The sequence below is a fragment of the Poecilia formosa genome, unplaced genomic scaffold (assembly GCF_000485575.1).
Source record: "Poecilia formosa unplaced genomic scaffold, Poecilia_formosa-5.1.2 Scaffold70, whole genome shotgun sequence".
Classification (NCBI taxonomy): domain Eukaryota; kingdom Metazoa; phylum Chordata; class Actinopteri; order Cyprinodontiformes; family Poeciliidae; genus Poecilia; species Poecilia formosa.
Genome location: NW_006800009.1, coordinates 903,235 through 915,247, shown reverse-complemented (window position 1 = coordinate 915,247; position 12,013 = coordinate 903,235). Strand labels below are relative to the sequence as shown.

The 12,013-nt window shown below is 40.6% G+C and overlaps 1 protein-coding gene across 2 annotated transcripts; it reads left to right on the top strand.

Annotated features, from left to right (window-relative positions):
- Positions 1-1,491: 1,491 nt before the first annotated feature.
- me3 (malic enzyme 3, NADP(+)-dependent, mitochondrial) lies at positions 1,492-11,849 on the top strand. Of its 2 annotated transcripts, none has more exons than XM_007555414.2 (15): positions 1,492-1,627; positions 2,026-2,255; positions 6,269-6,402; positions 6,965-7,114; positions 7,383-7,458; positions 8,109-8,270; positions 8,398-8,501; positions 8,578-8,687; positions 8,962-9,059; positions 9,154-9,267; positions 9,349-9,454; positions 9,932-10,074; positions 10,204-10,377; positions 10,563-10,661; positions 11,567-11,849. In XM_007555414.2, exons 2-15 carry the CDS (start codon positions 2,031-2,033, stop codon positions 11,726-11,728), a joined length of 1,857 nt encoding a protein of 618 aa, XP_007555476.1. In that variant the 5' UTR covers positions 1,492-1,627; positions 2,026-2,030; the 3' UTR covers positions 11,729-11,849. The 2 variants fall into 2 exon arrangements, with proteins under 2 accessions (XP_007555476.1, XP_007555477.1); XM_007555415.2 differs by lacking the exon at positions 1,492-1,627 and adding an exon at positions 1,660-1,925.
- Positions 11,850-12,013: the final 164 nt, after the last annotated feature.

Sequence of the window (12,013 nt, the reverse complement as noted above, 5' to 3'; positions counted from 1 at the left end):
AGAGTGAGTTTGGTCCTTAATGTGCTCGAATATTCCTGTAGATGCAGAGAAATTCACCTCAAGTTGATTGGAGATTTGCAATGGATCATATGTGAATCTATTTGACAAACTGTCAAAAAGGGGAAGCAAAGCTCATTATTTAGTGTGTGCTTATATGCCATAAAATGACAGGCCTTGCATTGTTTTGAGACACCAATGGCGTGCATTTAATCTATTAGACCAAGGGTGTCCAAGCTTTTTGTCACGTGGGACAAAATTGTTGTCAAAAATAGTCAAGGGCCAAAAAAAAAAAAAAACACAAAAACAGCCTAAAATCAAGCATGTATTTTTTTTATTTATTTATTTTATCTACAAAAAAAGATGCAAATTTCCACAACCCCCCCCGCCCCCCATAAATTAAGATTAATCTCAGACATTTTCTAGAAAAGAAATGGGAAGAAAAAAAAAAAAGGTAACTTTGTTTTAAATATCTGCCTGGAGTTTGTTATGGATTTTTCCACTTAAAGACACTTTTCAATGTCAGTCTTAANATATGTGAATCTATTTGACAAACTGTCAAAAAGGGGAAGCAAAGCTCATTATTTAGTGTGTGCTTATACGCCATAAAATGACAGGCCTTACGTCAATAAAAAAATAGAGTGAATACCACCGTGGTATGAATTGTTTTGAGACACCAATGGCTGCATTTAATCTATTAGACCAAGGGTGTCCAAGCTTTTTGTCACGTGGGACAAAATAATTACACGTAATCAGAAAAAAAAAAAAAGGGCCAAAAAAAAAAAAACAGCCTAAAATCAAGCATGTATTTTTTTATTTTTTTATTTTATCTCCAAAAAAAGATGCAAATTTCCACAAACCCCTCCTGCCCCCCCTCTCATAAATTAAGATTAATCTCAGATATTTTCTAGAAAAGAAATGGGAAGAAAAAAAAAGGTAACTTTGTTTTAAATATCTGCCTGGAGTTTGTTATGGATTTTTCCACTTAAAGACACTTTTCAATGTCAGTCTTAAAATGTGGGAATTAAAAAAAACAAAAAAACAAGCAATTTTAAACAAAAGTTTAGGAAGCGGAAACAGGAAAGTCCTCAGTTTTGTAGATTGGCCAAAACACGTCAGTATTTTTTTTATTTATTTATTTTTTTCACTAAAGTGAGAGTTTAAATTTATTTGGTAGTTCCAGTGGTAGAGTCCGCTATACTTATAAACAGTGCGATAAAATTAACTTGTATTTAGTTTCACTCGGTAGCATACTTCAGGCTGCAAGTTTACAGAACATGGATGACGAGAAGGCGCCTAAAGGCCGTCGCTGTCGTGAGATTAGACAAGAGCGCCAGTGAAAGTTGGCGCAGATGCTGAAGATGGAGCTCATGTTCACCGAGCAGCCGTGCTGAGGGCGGGGCTTCTGTCCTCCCAGAGCCGGTCTCTCATTGGCTGATGCGCGGCTCGGAGAGGCGGGCTAACCTGGACACGGAAGTGAAGCCGCCCAATGTCAGGAGGTCCTGGATCAGCTGTAGAACCTCCTTCCTCCGGTTAAACAGCAGCCTGTTCTATCGGTGGCGGTAGGGCCAGAGGAGCTCTTCCTATGATCAATTAGGCCTTGTGCTTATCATATTCCCGCAGTTTTCAGGTGAGGTCCACTGACTAACAGCTCTGAGTTTGCTGGTTCTAGCTGGTTCATCTGCATAGAAAACCGTGCTTGTTGGAGAGCTGCATGTGCTAACCGCAGCTAGCTTCTTTTATAAAAGAGTTTAACCATTCGGCTACTAGTTTAATCTTTATTATATAGTGGGATTCTGTCCAGAGAAACACTGCGTAGTGCAGAGGACTGTGACTCCTGTTTTCTTTATAAATGACTCAGCTTGAAGCTAATGGTTTAACGCTTGAAGCCGGTTGTTTACGGAGAAGCTGAACTTGTATCAGTCACGGTATGTTTGGCATCCCGGGGTTGTATGTCCTCCGGCCGTACTGTAATGTCTCATGTTCCTCTGAGTTGTTTTTTTGTATTCTCGTTCTCGGTGTCCACAGGCAGCATGAACTCCCTCCCAGGAAAAGCCGCTTTGTCTCTGTGCAGACGCGCAGCTGCGGGCGGGATGAGGGTGCTGGTCGCCCCTCCGGGTCGCCCCACTGTGGGAGCGCAGGCCGACAGGGCCGCTCTCCAGGCTGTCCGGGTCTGCCACTCTGGGACCAACCAGAAGGGCAGCGTGTACACCAAGAAGCGGGGCTACGACATCACCAGGAACCCCCACCTGAACAAGGTGGGTTTGTTTATCTGTTTACTTTATATGGCATATATAACCCAGGGTTTCCCCCAGTGTATAATAAGCCTGGCGGGCCACCAGGCTTTACTTGTGCTCCCACTAGGCTAAGCATTGCTTATTGTTTTTAAAGTCTTTTTCTTCCAATCTTTTTTACAACACATAATTATCAAGTGATGTTTTCAAATTTCCTGTCAACTTTAAACATTTTTTAACTCAAAGATGACGAGGCTCTGGATGAATGACTGCCCTGGCGCCCAACCACCAGGCTTAGCAAGTTTTCTGGGGGAAACCCTGTATTCTAACATTTTAAAGTATTTTAGTGGGACTTTGTGCAGTAGATCAACACACAGTAGTGCATAAGTTGGAGGAAATCATAGTTTATAACTCATACTTTTGTGTGCAGTCCCTTCTATATTCGACAGCCATTTTTAGTGAACACCAAGAAGCACACAAGACAGATCAGGTAATAGTGAAGTTATGAACCCCCACATAAGAAGTCTTTGGTAACTCTAGAGAAGCAGATGCGATCAAAAAACGCTTTGGGTCCACATACAAAACCTTTTGTGTAGCAGAAGCTTCAGACACACAATCCCCAGGGTGAAAATTGGCAGTGGTTGCATTATCTTGTGGGCTTACTTTTCAACACCAGGGAAGAAAGTCAAAGTTCATAAAGAAGTAGAAGCAACACTTTAGTAGAGGCTCACCTTCCGCCCAGAAGTACCATAATCCTAAATATACAATCACAGCTACAATAGAATGGTTTAGACTGCACCATAATCATCATGACCTAGTCAAAGTCCAGACCTAAACGCTTTGCGTATCTCCTTCCACTTTATAATTATGTGCTACGTTGACTTCATGCAAAATTCTGCGAAGCACATGCAGTGTTTCTGATTGTTGCATGTGGATATGCGAAAGGTTCAAAGTGTTTGAATACATTTGCAAGAGAATGTAAATCTGGGAAAATATAACAGGCCGATAAGGATTTAATGTTTTCCCATTAGAAGAGGGAGGCTTGTTAATTGGCTTATAAACTCTTCTTTACTGCATATTACTCCTAGATAATTACATGTTTTCTTCATCTTAGTCATGATTAATGAACCTACTTTGTATCTTTAACTATCATTAATACATAATGCATGCAACTTTAGAAAAGTAGATAATGTTGTGTAGAAATTGCATGTCTAAGTAGGTTGAGCTTTGTTTTAACAAATAGTTGCATTGTGGCCTTAAATATAGCCCTTTATTGCTACTTTTATGATTATGGTTTGATAAAGTCAAGTTGTGATTTGGAAACTTGACAATGAACAAGACCAGTTGTAAATACAGCGGGTGTAGAATAGAAATGATGCCAGGTTCCCAGTGCAGAATAGGGTGTCGAATGGGTTTTTTAAAGTTGAAGTTGTGAGGAAAATGTAAATGGATGCTTCAGAAACTCAGCTCTCACTTCATTAGGTTAAATGTTTGCACAGCCAACATAACGTCCTGCATAGAACGTGCTGTGATGTTGGCACATATGTAAACACAGTAAAAGGCCAGAACGCTTGGCTTCATGAGTCACATTAGCATTCAGCACTTTTTACAGTCTAATTATTTAACAGTCGGCACAGAACAAGAATCTTACTCCTATTCCTCCTCTGTTCTGTTTGAATGAAAATAATCAACATTTCCTCAAAGTAGCTTGTCTGTGGTATTCCTGGATCTTTCTTTCCCCCACCAATCATGGTGGCATTAGTTTGTTCATGCTTTGTGTCTGACTTGTTCCGGCCCATGAAGACACCAGGATTCCTGCAGAGGCTCAAGATGAGTTTATTGCTTAGATTGTAGATGTTCAGAGGTCACTCTCAGTTCTGTCTTCTTTCCATGCTGACTCAGCAGGCACATCCTCACTCACAGGTTCATTTAAGTGCAGTCAGGAAATGGAGTTGCACTTTGACAAAAAAAATAAAAAAAAAGAAGAAGAAATTTTCCCCCTGTGCTGTGCAAAGTGGTGAGACTCCAAGTGGAGCTCCACTTCAGTGAGCTACTTCCTGCAAACAAGATTCCAGTAATTTCAAACATGTCCAGGTATTTCCTCATTGTCTTCACTTTTCAGTCTGTAAAGCTTTATTACAGTTTGTAGCTTTACAGCAGCTGGAATGAGGCGTGGCTCCTGGTTAATTTAACATCAAACACATTTTTTTCTTTTGTATTTTTTTTCTTCTTCTTTCTCCATGTGTTACATTAACATGAAAGAAAATGTTTGGCTAAAAAAAAGTTTGTCTTTTTAGTCTGATTCTTCTAAATAACATCCAGTGCAACCGGTTATCTCCAGAATTAATTTGTAAATAGTTTCCACGAAACAGCTAACAGTATTTCTGTCTTATGTCTGTTTCCATCACTCTGTGATTTTTTAGCATTTTGGGGAATGTCAGTGTCTGGTGTGGAGCATCTGCTGCTGTGAGACTGTCCAGCTGGACAAATATTACGTTTGCATGTAAAAATGCGTAACACTGGAATAGTCACCGCTTTAAAAACACTTGGTGAGAGTTGTGAAGGTTTTCCGTCCGTGTAAGCAGTTTAATTTGAGGATTTTCCAGGGAAGCTTCCTCTCAAATATCTTTCTCTTGCTCTGCAGCTCTGGAACCAGTGTGCTATTGTCTTCTTTCTGAGACCTTGACTTGTGTGGCTGCAGCAAATCCTGTTTAGTTTGAAACATTGTAGTGCATCTGATGTTGGAATAGGTTACAAAGAAAAATTAGCATTTGTAATAAATGCACCGTACCGTAGAACAAAGTCGGAGTGGATTCTGTGTCTTCAGAAATGGGAGAGATGATGAGAGACGAGTGGAGCTTAGAGGGGGAGTGAGTGCAGGGACTCATGTCATTGGACAGAATAAATAGATTAAAGCTCACACCCCGGCTCAGATGCCCTTCAAGCAGCCTGTTTGCAGGACTTACAAGTTTTCAGAATTAAAGCTGCAAAGTTGTTGTTTTTTTGTTGTTTTTTTGTTTTAGTAAATTACCCAAACGGCTCACACATCAGTGTCAGATCTGTCCTTCCACATCAGACACATTATCTAATAAGAAGCAATGCAAATGCTTCTTATTTGCATTGCAATGCAAATAAATTGAAAGGTTTCTTTTGAAACCTTCAAAAGAAGGTTTCAATGCATTGGTCAATTGTGATTAGTAATGGCATGTGCAACAAAGGTCATTTTTATACTAACATATGCTTTTTTTAAAAATGAAAAACCACAACCTGTCTTCCTTGTTTCTTTTATACATTGGAAAATGGCTGTACAAACATTATGTTAACCTATTTTTTTTTATTTCATCTGAAGTTTTTTATGCCCAGTGTCTGTATGCTGAGTGTGTGAAATTTCTTGTTTGTGCACAAGAACAAGAACAATAAAGCTTGTTCCGTTAATACATGTAGCAAATAGAAATGCACTTTAAATTAATATAATGCCCTACAAGGAACTCAGGTTTCCACCCACATAGCAAAAGTCTGCATCATAGATTAATTGTCTTCTTTAAATTGCCCTCGTGTGTGTGTGTGTGTGTGTGTGTGTGTGTGTGTGTGTGTGTGTGTGTGTGCGCGTGCGCGTGTGTGTGTGTGTTTCCCTGTGATAGACCGGCGAACTGCCAAGGTGATCCCTGCCTCTTGTCCAATGACTGCTGGAGATTTTTTGAACTTGTAAAGTCTTTTTTCTCTTTTGTCTAAACTTTCTTCCTCACTGGAAGCCGCATACGATCACTGCTTTCAAATCCCTTCGCCTCATGTTGTTTCCTCCCGTGAGTTTCCACATGTTGCTTTCGCTGGAGTGGAAATGTGACCACAAAAGAGAGACGGTTGTTTTTATGTGAATAGGATGAGTCATAACTCCACTCTGAGGTTGATGACAGACGCATGAATCACTACGATCTATATTTGCTGCTGTCTTTATTTATTTTAAAGCCTTTTTTTCTTGGTGCAGATTCTTTCCCGGGATTACAGTGTTTTATATTAATCGATGTTCCGCCCTTCAGGGAATGGCGTTCACCCTGGAGGAGCGCATGCAGCTGGGCATCCACGGCCTGATCCCGCCCTGCTTCCTCTCCCAGGATGTCCAAGTGCTGCGTGTCATGAAGAGCTACGAAACTCGCACCAACCCTCTGGACAAGTGAGTCTCCCAGCAAAGCATGGCGAAGTGCTGTTCAAGATTATCACACTGCAGATGCAGATGTTTAATCAGTTGCGCTGTCTTGCTTGTTGGGTAAAATCCTCTTTAGCGTGTTCCAGCTGTTGCACCTACGGCTTGTTTTTTTGTTTTTTAATCAAGGGATTCAAGATTTATTTATTCTGGGATTAAAGGCTCAGATTACCATTGGTTGAGAATTTGCTTTGAACATTATAAGAAAACCCCTTCCAGAGCATTGGAAAGTGTTCATATCCACAAACTTTAAGGTGTTTTATAGGGGTTCTACATGTTGGATCTGCTACAAGTATCAAACTAACTCATTTGTATTGAATCCCTCTGAGTTACCCTTGTCTCTAACTAATGCATGGGAAAAATTTATGTAAAAACCTTTTATCCTTTTCCCTCCTTGTGTTCTTTCATAAATCCCAGTAAAATGCATTAAAGTTTGAGGTTAAAATGTGGGAAAGTTCAAGGGATATTTCTAAAAGTATATACTTTAACACACACAAAAATGTGCCATTTGATGCTTATCTCTCCATCTCAGGTACATCCTACTGATGACTCTGCAGGACAGGAACGAGAAGCTGTTCTACCGGGTGCTGACCTCCGACATCGAGGAGTTCATGCCCATCGTGTACACTCCCACCGTCGGCCTGGCCTGTCAGCAGTACGGCCTCGCCTTCAGGAGGCCTCGGTGAGGCTGGTTCCTGCTACTGCTGCACAGTATTCAAAATAAATAAATGTGTGATTTTATTCTTCAGGACAGCTGTGATGATTAAACATTTTCTTTTCTTTTTTTCTACTCTTTATTTTCCATTATTTTGATGTTCTAGACAATCGATGCGTTTATGCTGTACTTTATGGTGTTTACTTGCTGTTAAACTGATTTTTTACCTTTTAAATGCTTCATGTTAGTCTGTATGACTGATTTAGTTTTATGCTGCCATCCCGTATGTTTGCAGAGGACTCTTCATCACCATCCATGACCGGGGACACATTGCCACCATGCTCAACTCCTGGCCTGAAGACAACATCAAGGTACACACCGTGCACTGGCACGCTTTACTTTAACTCCTGACCTCTTCACACACATTAACCATGTTCCTGTGTGGAATTGGCTTTAATTTTCCAGTTGTGAATAAGTATGGATAAAAGGAAACTGAGTGTGCCAAATGTTTTGATCTTCCAGACTACTTTCCTTCTTGTATCTTTTGATTGAGAAGTCTAATAAAGCAGTGGTTTTGATTTGCTACATGGACATGCTTCATCTTTGATTTGCCAACTTGATTTGTAACTTTTCACCCTTCTGGATTTTGTTCTTGTATCCAAAAATCCCAAAAGGAAACGGTTTCACTGTCTGTCTGGTTTTTACAGTCAGGCTTTAAAGTGCTGACTGTAAAAACTCTAAAATGCTGGACCAAACACGAGAGCTAATATTTTAAGGAATTTTTACAATTATAATAAGGTTTGTAAAGACTCTGAATTTTGTCTTGGATGCTCCATTCTTAATTTGACAAGTCCAAGAGTTACAGATTTTTAAATGGTGTCAGCTTGAGTCCAGATGCTACTGAAGCAAATCAGTGGCCCTGCACAAGGCTGAGAAGCGGAAGCTAATTTGCTGTTGTGCTGTAAAACTACATGGACATTTTGTGATGGAAAATGTGAAGTAATGCTTGGTGTCTGTGCAGGCCATAGTGGTGACGGACGGGGAGCGTATCCTTGGACTGGGAGACCTGGGCAGCTATGGGATGGGAATTCCTGTTGGGAAGCTGGCTCTCTACACGGCGTGCGGCGGCGTTCCTCCTCAGCAGTGTCTCCCTGTGCTGCTGGACGTCGGCACCGACAACCAGGTGAGGGCGCAAGAGCGCTGGAATGGGTTTCTCTTGTTGCAGACCCGCACATCGACCTCACTTATCGGCACGATTAACTCTAAAACCAATTCAGGAAGTCAGAAATATCCGTTGCGTTCTCGTCCAGTCGCTTCTAGACGATCCTCTGTACATCGGCCTGAAGCACAAGCGAATCAGAGGGAAGGAGTATGACGAGCTCATCGACGAGTTCATGCAGGCAGTGACGGACAAGTGAGTCCATCGGCAGATATTTACTACAATTAAATAGTAACCTTGGTGCTTGGCTGATGGTGCATTTCCTCTGCAGGTACGGGATGAACTGCCTGATCCAGTTTGAGGATTTCGCCAACAGCAACGCCTTTCGTATCCTTAACAAGTACAGGAATCGCTACTGCACCTTCAACGATGACATCCAAGGTATTTTGTTCGTCACAGGAGTCGGCGTTGCCATTGCAATCAGTTTTGTTGTCATTTGAAAAAGCAGAATTGGCACCCATTAAAGTTTTGTACATTTTTCCATTCTGCACTTCAATATACTTTTATTTCCTGTTGGTTTTATGTGATTAAACCAACACAAAGTAGTGGGAAGTGGAAGGACAATGTTTCGTCTGACTGGTTTTGTTTGATACTTCTAATAAGTAGTGAGTCACAAGCAGATATTGTTTCATAATTAAGTTCATTTCCTCTGCAGGCACGGCCTCCGTAGCCGTCGCTGGAATATTTGCTGCTCTGAAGATCACAAAGGACAAATTGTTGGATCACACCTTTGTTTTCCAGGGAGCAGGCGAGGCGAGTCGAGCTAAACGATGATCAATTTTAAAAATGGCATTAAAGGGAGACTTTGTTACAGAATGAACTGTTGTTGTTGTTCTTGTCTGACCAGGCTGCTATGGGCATCGCCCACCTACTTATGATGGCCATGGCTAAAGAAGGAGTGTCTAGAGAAGATGCTGCCAAGAAGATTTGGATGGTTGATTCAAAGGGTCTTATTGTGAAGGTAACATGTCTAACCACGTGCTCCTTTACGCAAATCGCCATGAGGTTTGAAAACAAACAATGAAAGGTGTTGTTCCTACAGGGAAGAGGCAATCTGAACCATGAGAAGGCTGAGTTTGCTCACGAACACCCACACCTGAAGACTCTGGAGGAGGTGGTGGAAACCATCAAACCCACCGCCATTATTGGTGAGATAACAGGAAGTGCTGGTGAAATCAAACGCATTGTTTCACCAGCGTGTAACCCACATTTGTTTTGTTCCTAACCAGTTGTGGAAACTCAGTGAAAATCTGTGAAAGGTGACTCTTTTTTTCACGTAGCGTTTCTTCTCAACGTAGCGGCAAAACGCTTACTCGCTGCTTTCTCTTTAATCTGAACCGTCGAAAACCCAGACCATGTACTCGATGGTTTGAAATTTGCAAACTGCATGTAAATTGAACTGTCCAATATTTCTAACATCTCATCAAAGTTTCAACGTTTATTGGCTTTAAAACTGAGAATAAATACATAGTACAAAAGTAATTCATCTGACAAAATAATCAAATATAATTGTTAGCTTTGATTTTTAACAGATGTTGCCAACCAAGATGCAGAATCCTAGAACTGGAGAGTTCCTGCATTCATCGTTATCGTTGTCAGAAAACTGACCGGTGTTTGTGCTGAAGGTGTGGCTGCGATCGGAGGAGCGTTCACCGAGAAGATCATCAAAGACATGGCGTCGTTCAACTACAGGCCCATCATCTTTGCTCTGAGCAATCCCACCAGCAAGGCTGAGTGTACTGCAGAGCAGTGCTACAAACTCACAGAGGTAATGCATGTCCACACAGAGATTGCAGTTGATGTGGTTCAGGGCCATGCACAAATATTTATTACTGTTTTTGTTGTTTTTTTTTTTAAGTGCTGTCATGTTTTCTCCCCTCACTCTGTCTGTGATCAGGGCAGAGGCATCTTTGCCAGCGGGAGTCCATTTGACAAAGTGACCCTGGCAGACGGACGCACATTCTTCCCCGGTCAGGGAAACAACGCCTATGTGTTCCCAGGAGTCGCCCTGGGAGTCATAGCCTGTGGAGTGCGCCACATATCTGAAGACATTTTCCTCACCACTGCAGAGGTCCGTTCCTCGCTGAAAGAAAAGACGTACTAACTAGAAGCTAAGCAGCTTCTGCTGCGTCTCTTTATGCTTCATCAAACCCAGAATCGCTCCGTTTTCATTTTCAACTCTGACCCTCTGATTGAACCTTCAAGTAAAAACCTCACGTCTGATCATCATCCGTGCTGTGCCTGTGTCTCTGTCAGGCGATAGCTGACATGGTAACAGAAGAGAACCTGGCCGAAGGAAGACTCTATCCACCTCTAAGCACCATCAGAGAAGTGTCCTTCAAGATCGCAGTAAAGGTGAGAGATTTAATATTAAACAATATTTAGATTACCTATTTTCTCACACAGCTTCCTGAAATATTTACAAATTAGTTTGACTATATTATTATCCAGATTAGCAGGTTATTAAAAATAATGTTTGTAATTAAATTTTCTCTTCACGATATGTTCCTCCAGCCAGTCCCAACTATCTCTCTCCTGTATGTTTTCCTATCCCAAAGACAAAGCAGATCTAACATTAAAGCGACAAAGTACAAATGGATGTTAAATAAGGATCAATATATCCTTGATCCTTATTAGTTTTAATAAAAAATGTTATAGAAAATAAAATTTCCAATTTAAAAAGTATTTTTTTATTCCTTCTGATAGAATACTGTAATTTTCTCTGAAACTAAATTTGGTTTGACTTTAGTTTTTGTTAGCTGTAAGCACAAAATATCAAAATAAATGGAAATAAGTGATTTTTGGCTGAATTTCTATGAGCTACAATTTACAATGAAAACACTAAAATAAACTTTTCAGTATTTCAGCACTAATTATTGGGGTAATGAGATGTAAGAAGACCTGTAATTTGTGTGGAATATAATCACTAGTTTTTTGTGTCATTTTATTCGGGGATAGGGGAGGGGAGTTCCCCCAACAAGCATTCTTAAAATCTAATTTATTATGTAAATTACACTCAATTATAGAAAAAAAGAAGAAAAAAACAACTTATTTCTCTTTATTTGTTAGTGCCTCGTCCTAATCATTTAAATAATAAAATAAATCTTTTGATGACCAAAGTGAAGGAAACGTCTGCAGTGATTACTAGGACCAGCAGAGGGAGCTGGAGATCAGACCAGGAGATGTCACAAAACGTCTCTAGCTGGTTGATCAATTCAAAATGACAGATCTCAACGTCCTGCCCTTTCTTCCTGTTTCAGGTCGTCAACTATGCATACAAGAACAGCATAGCTTCGGTTTACCCCGAGCCCAAGGACAAGGAGGCGTTTGTGCTGTCGCAGATCTACAGTCCTGACTACGACTCCTTCACTCTGGATACTTACAGCTGGCCGCAGGAGGCCATAAATGTCCAGGACGTGTAATCATCTTCATTCTCTGACATCTGCATACCGCTGTGGTGTTGCCTACAATTTCACTCCCTTTTCATTTTTTTGTTTTTAGCTGAATTTTTTTTTGTATACTTTTCAGTAAGCATTGGACCCATAGATACCAAACAAAGAGTCGTCTGAGAATCAAGAATTTATTATTTTGGTAGTATATTATTTATTTGACCCGTTCGTAAATGAAGATTATATTCTGTTCTCAAAACAGTGTATCAAAAATCAGTCAGTCAATCAATCAATCAATCAATCAATCAATCAATCAAT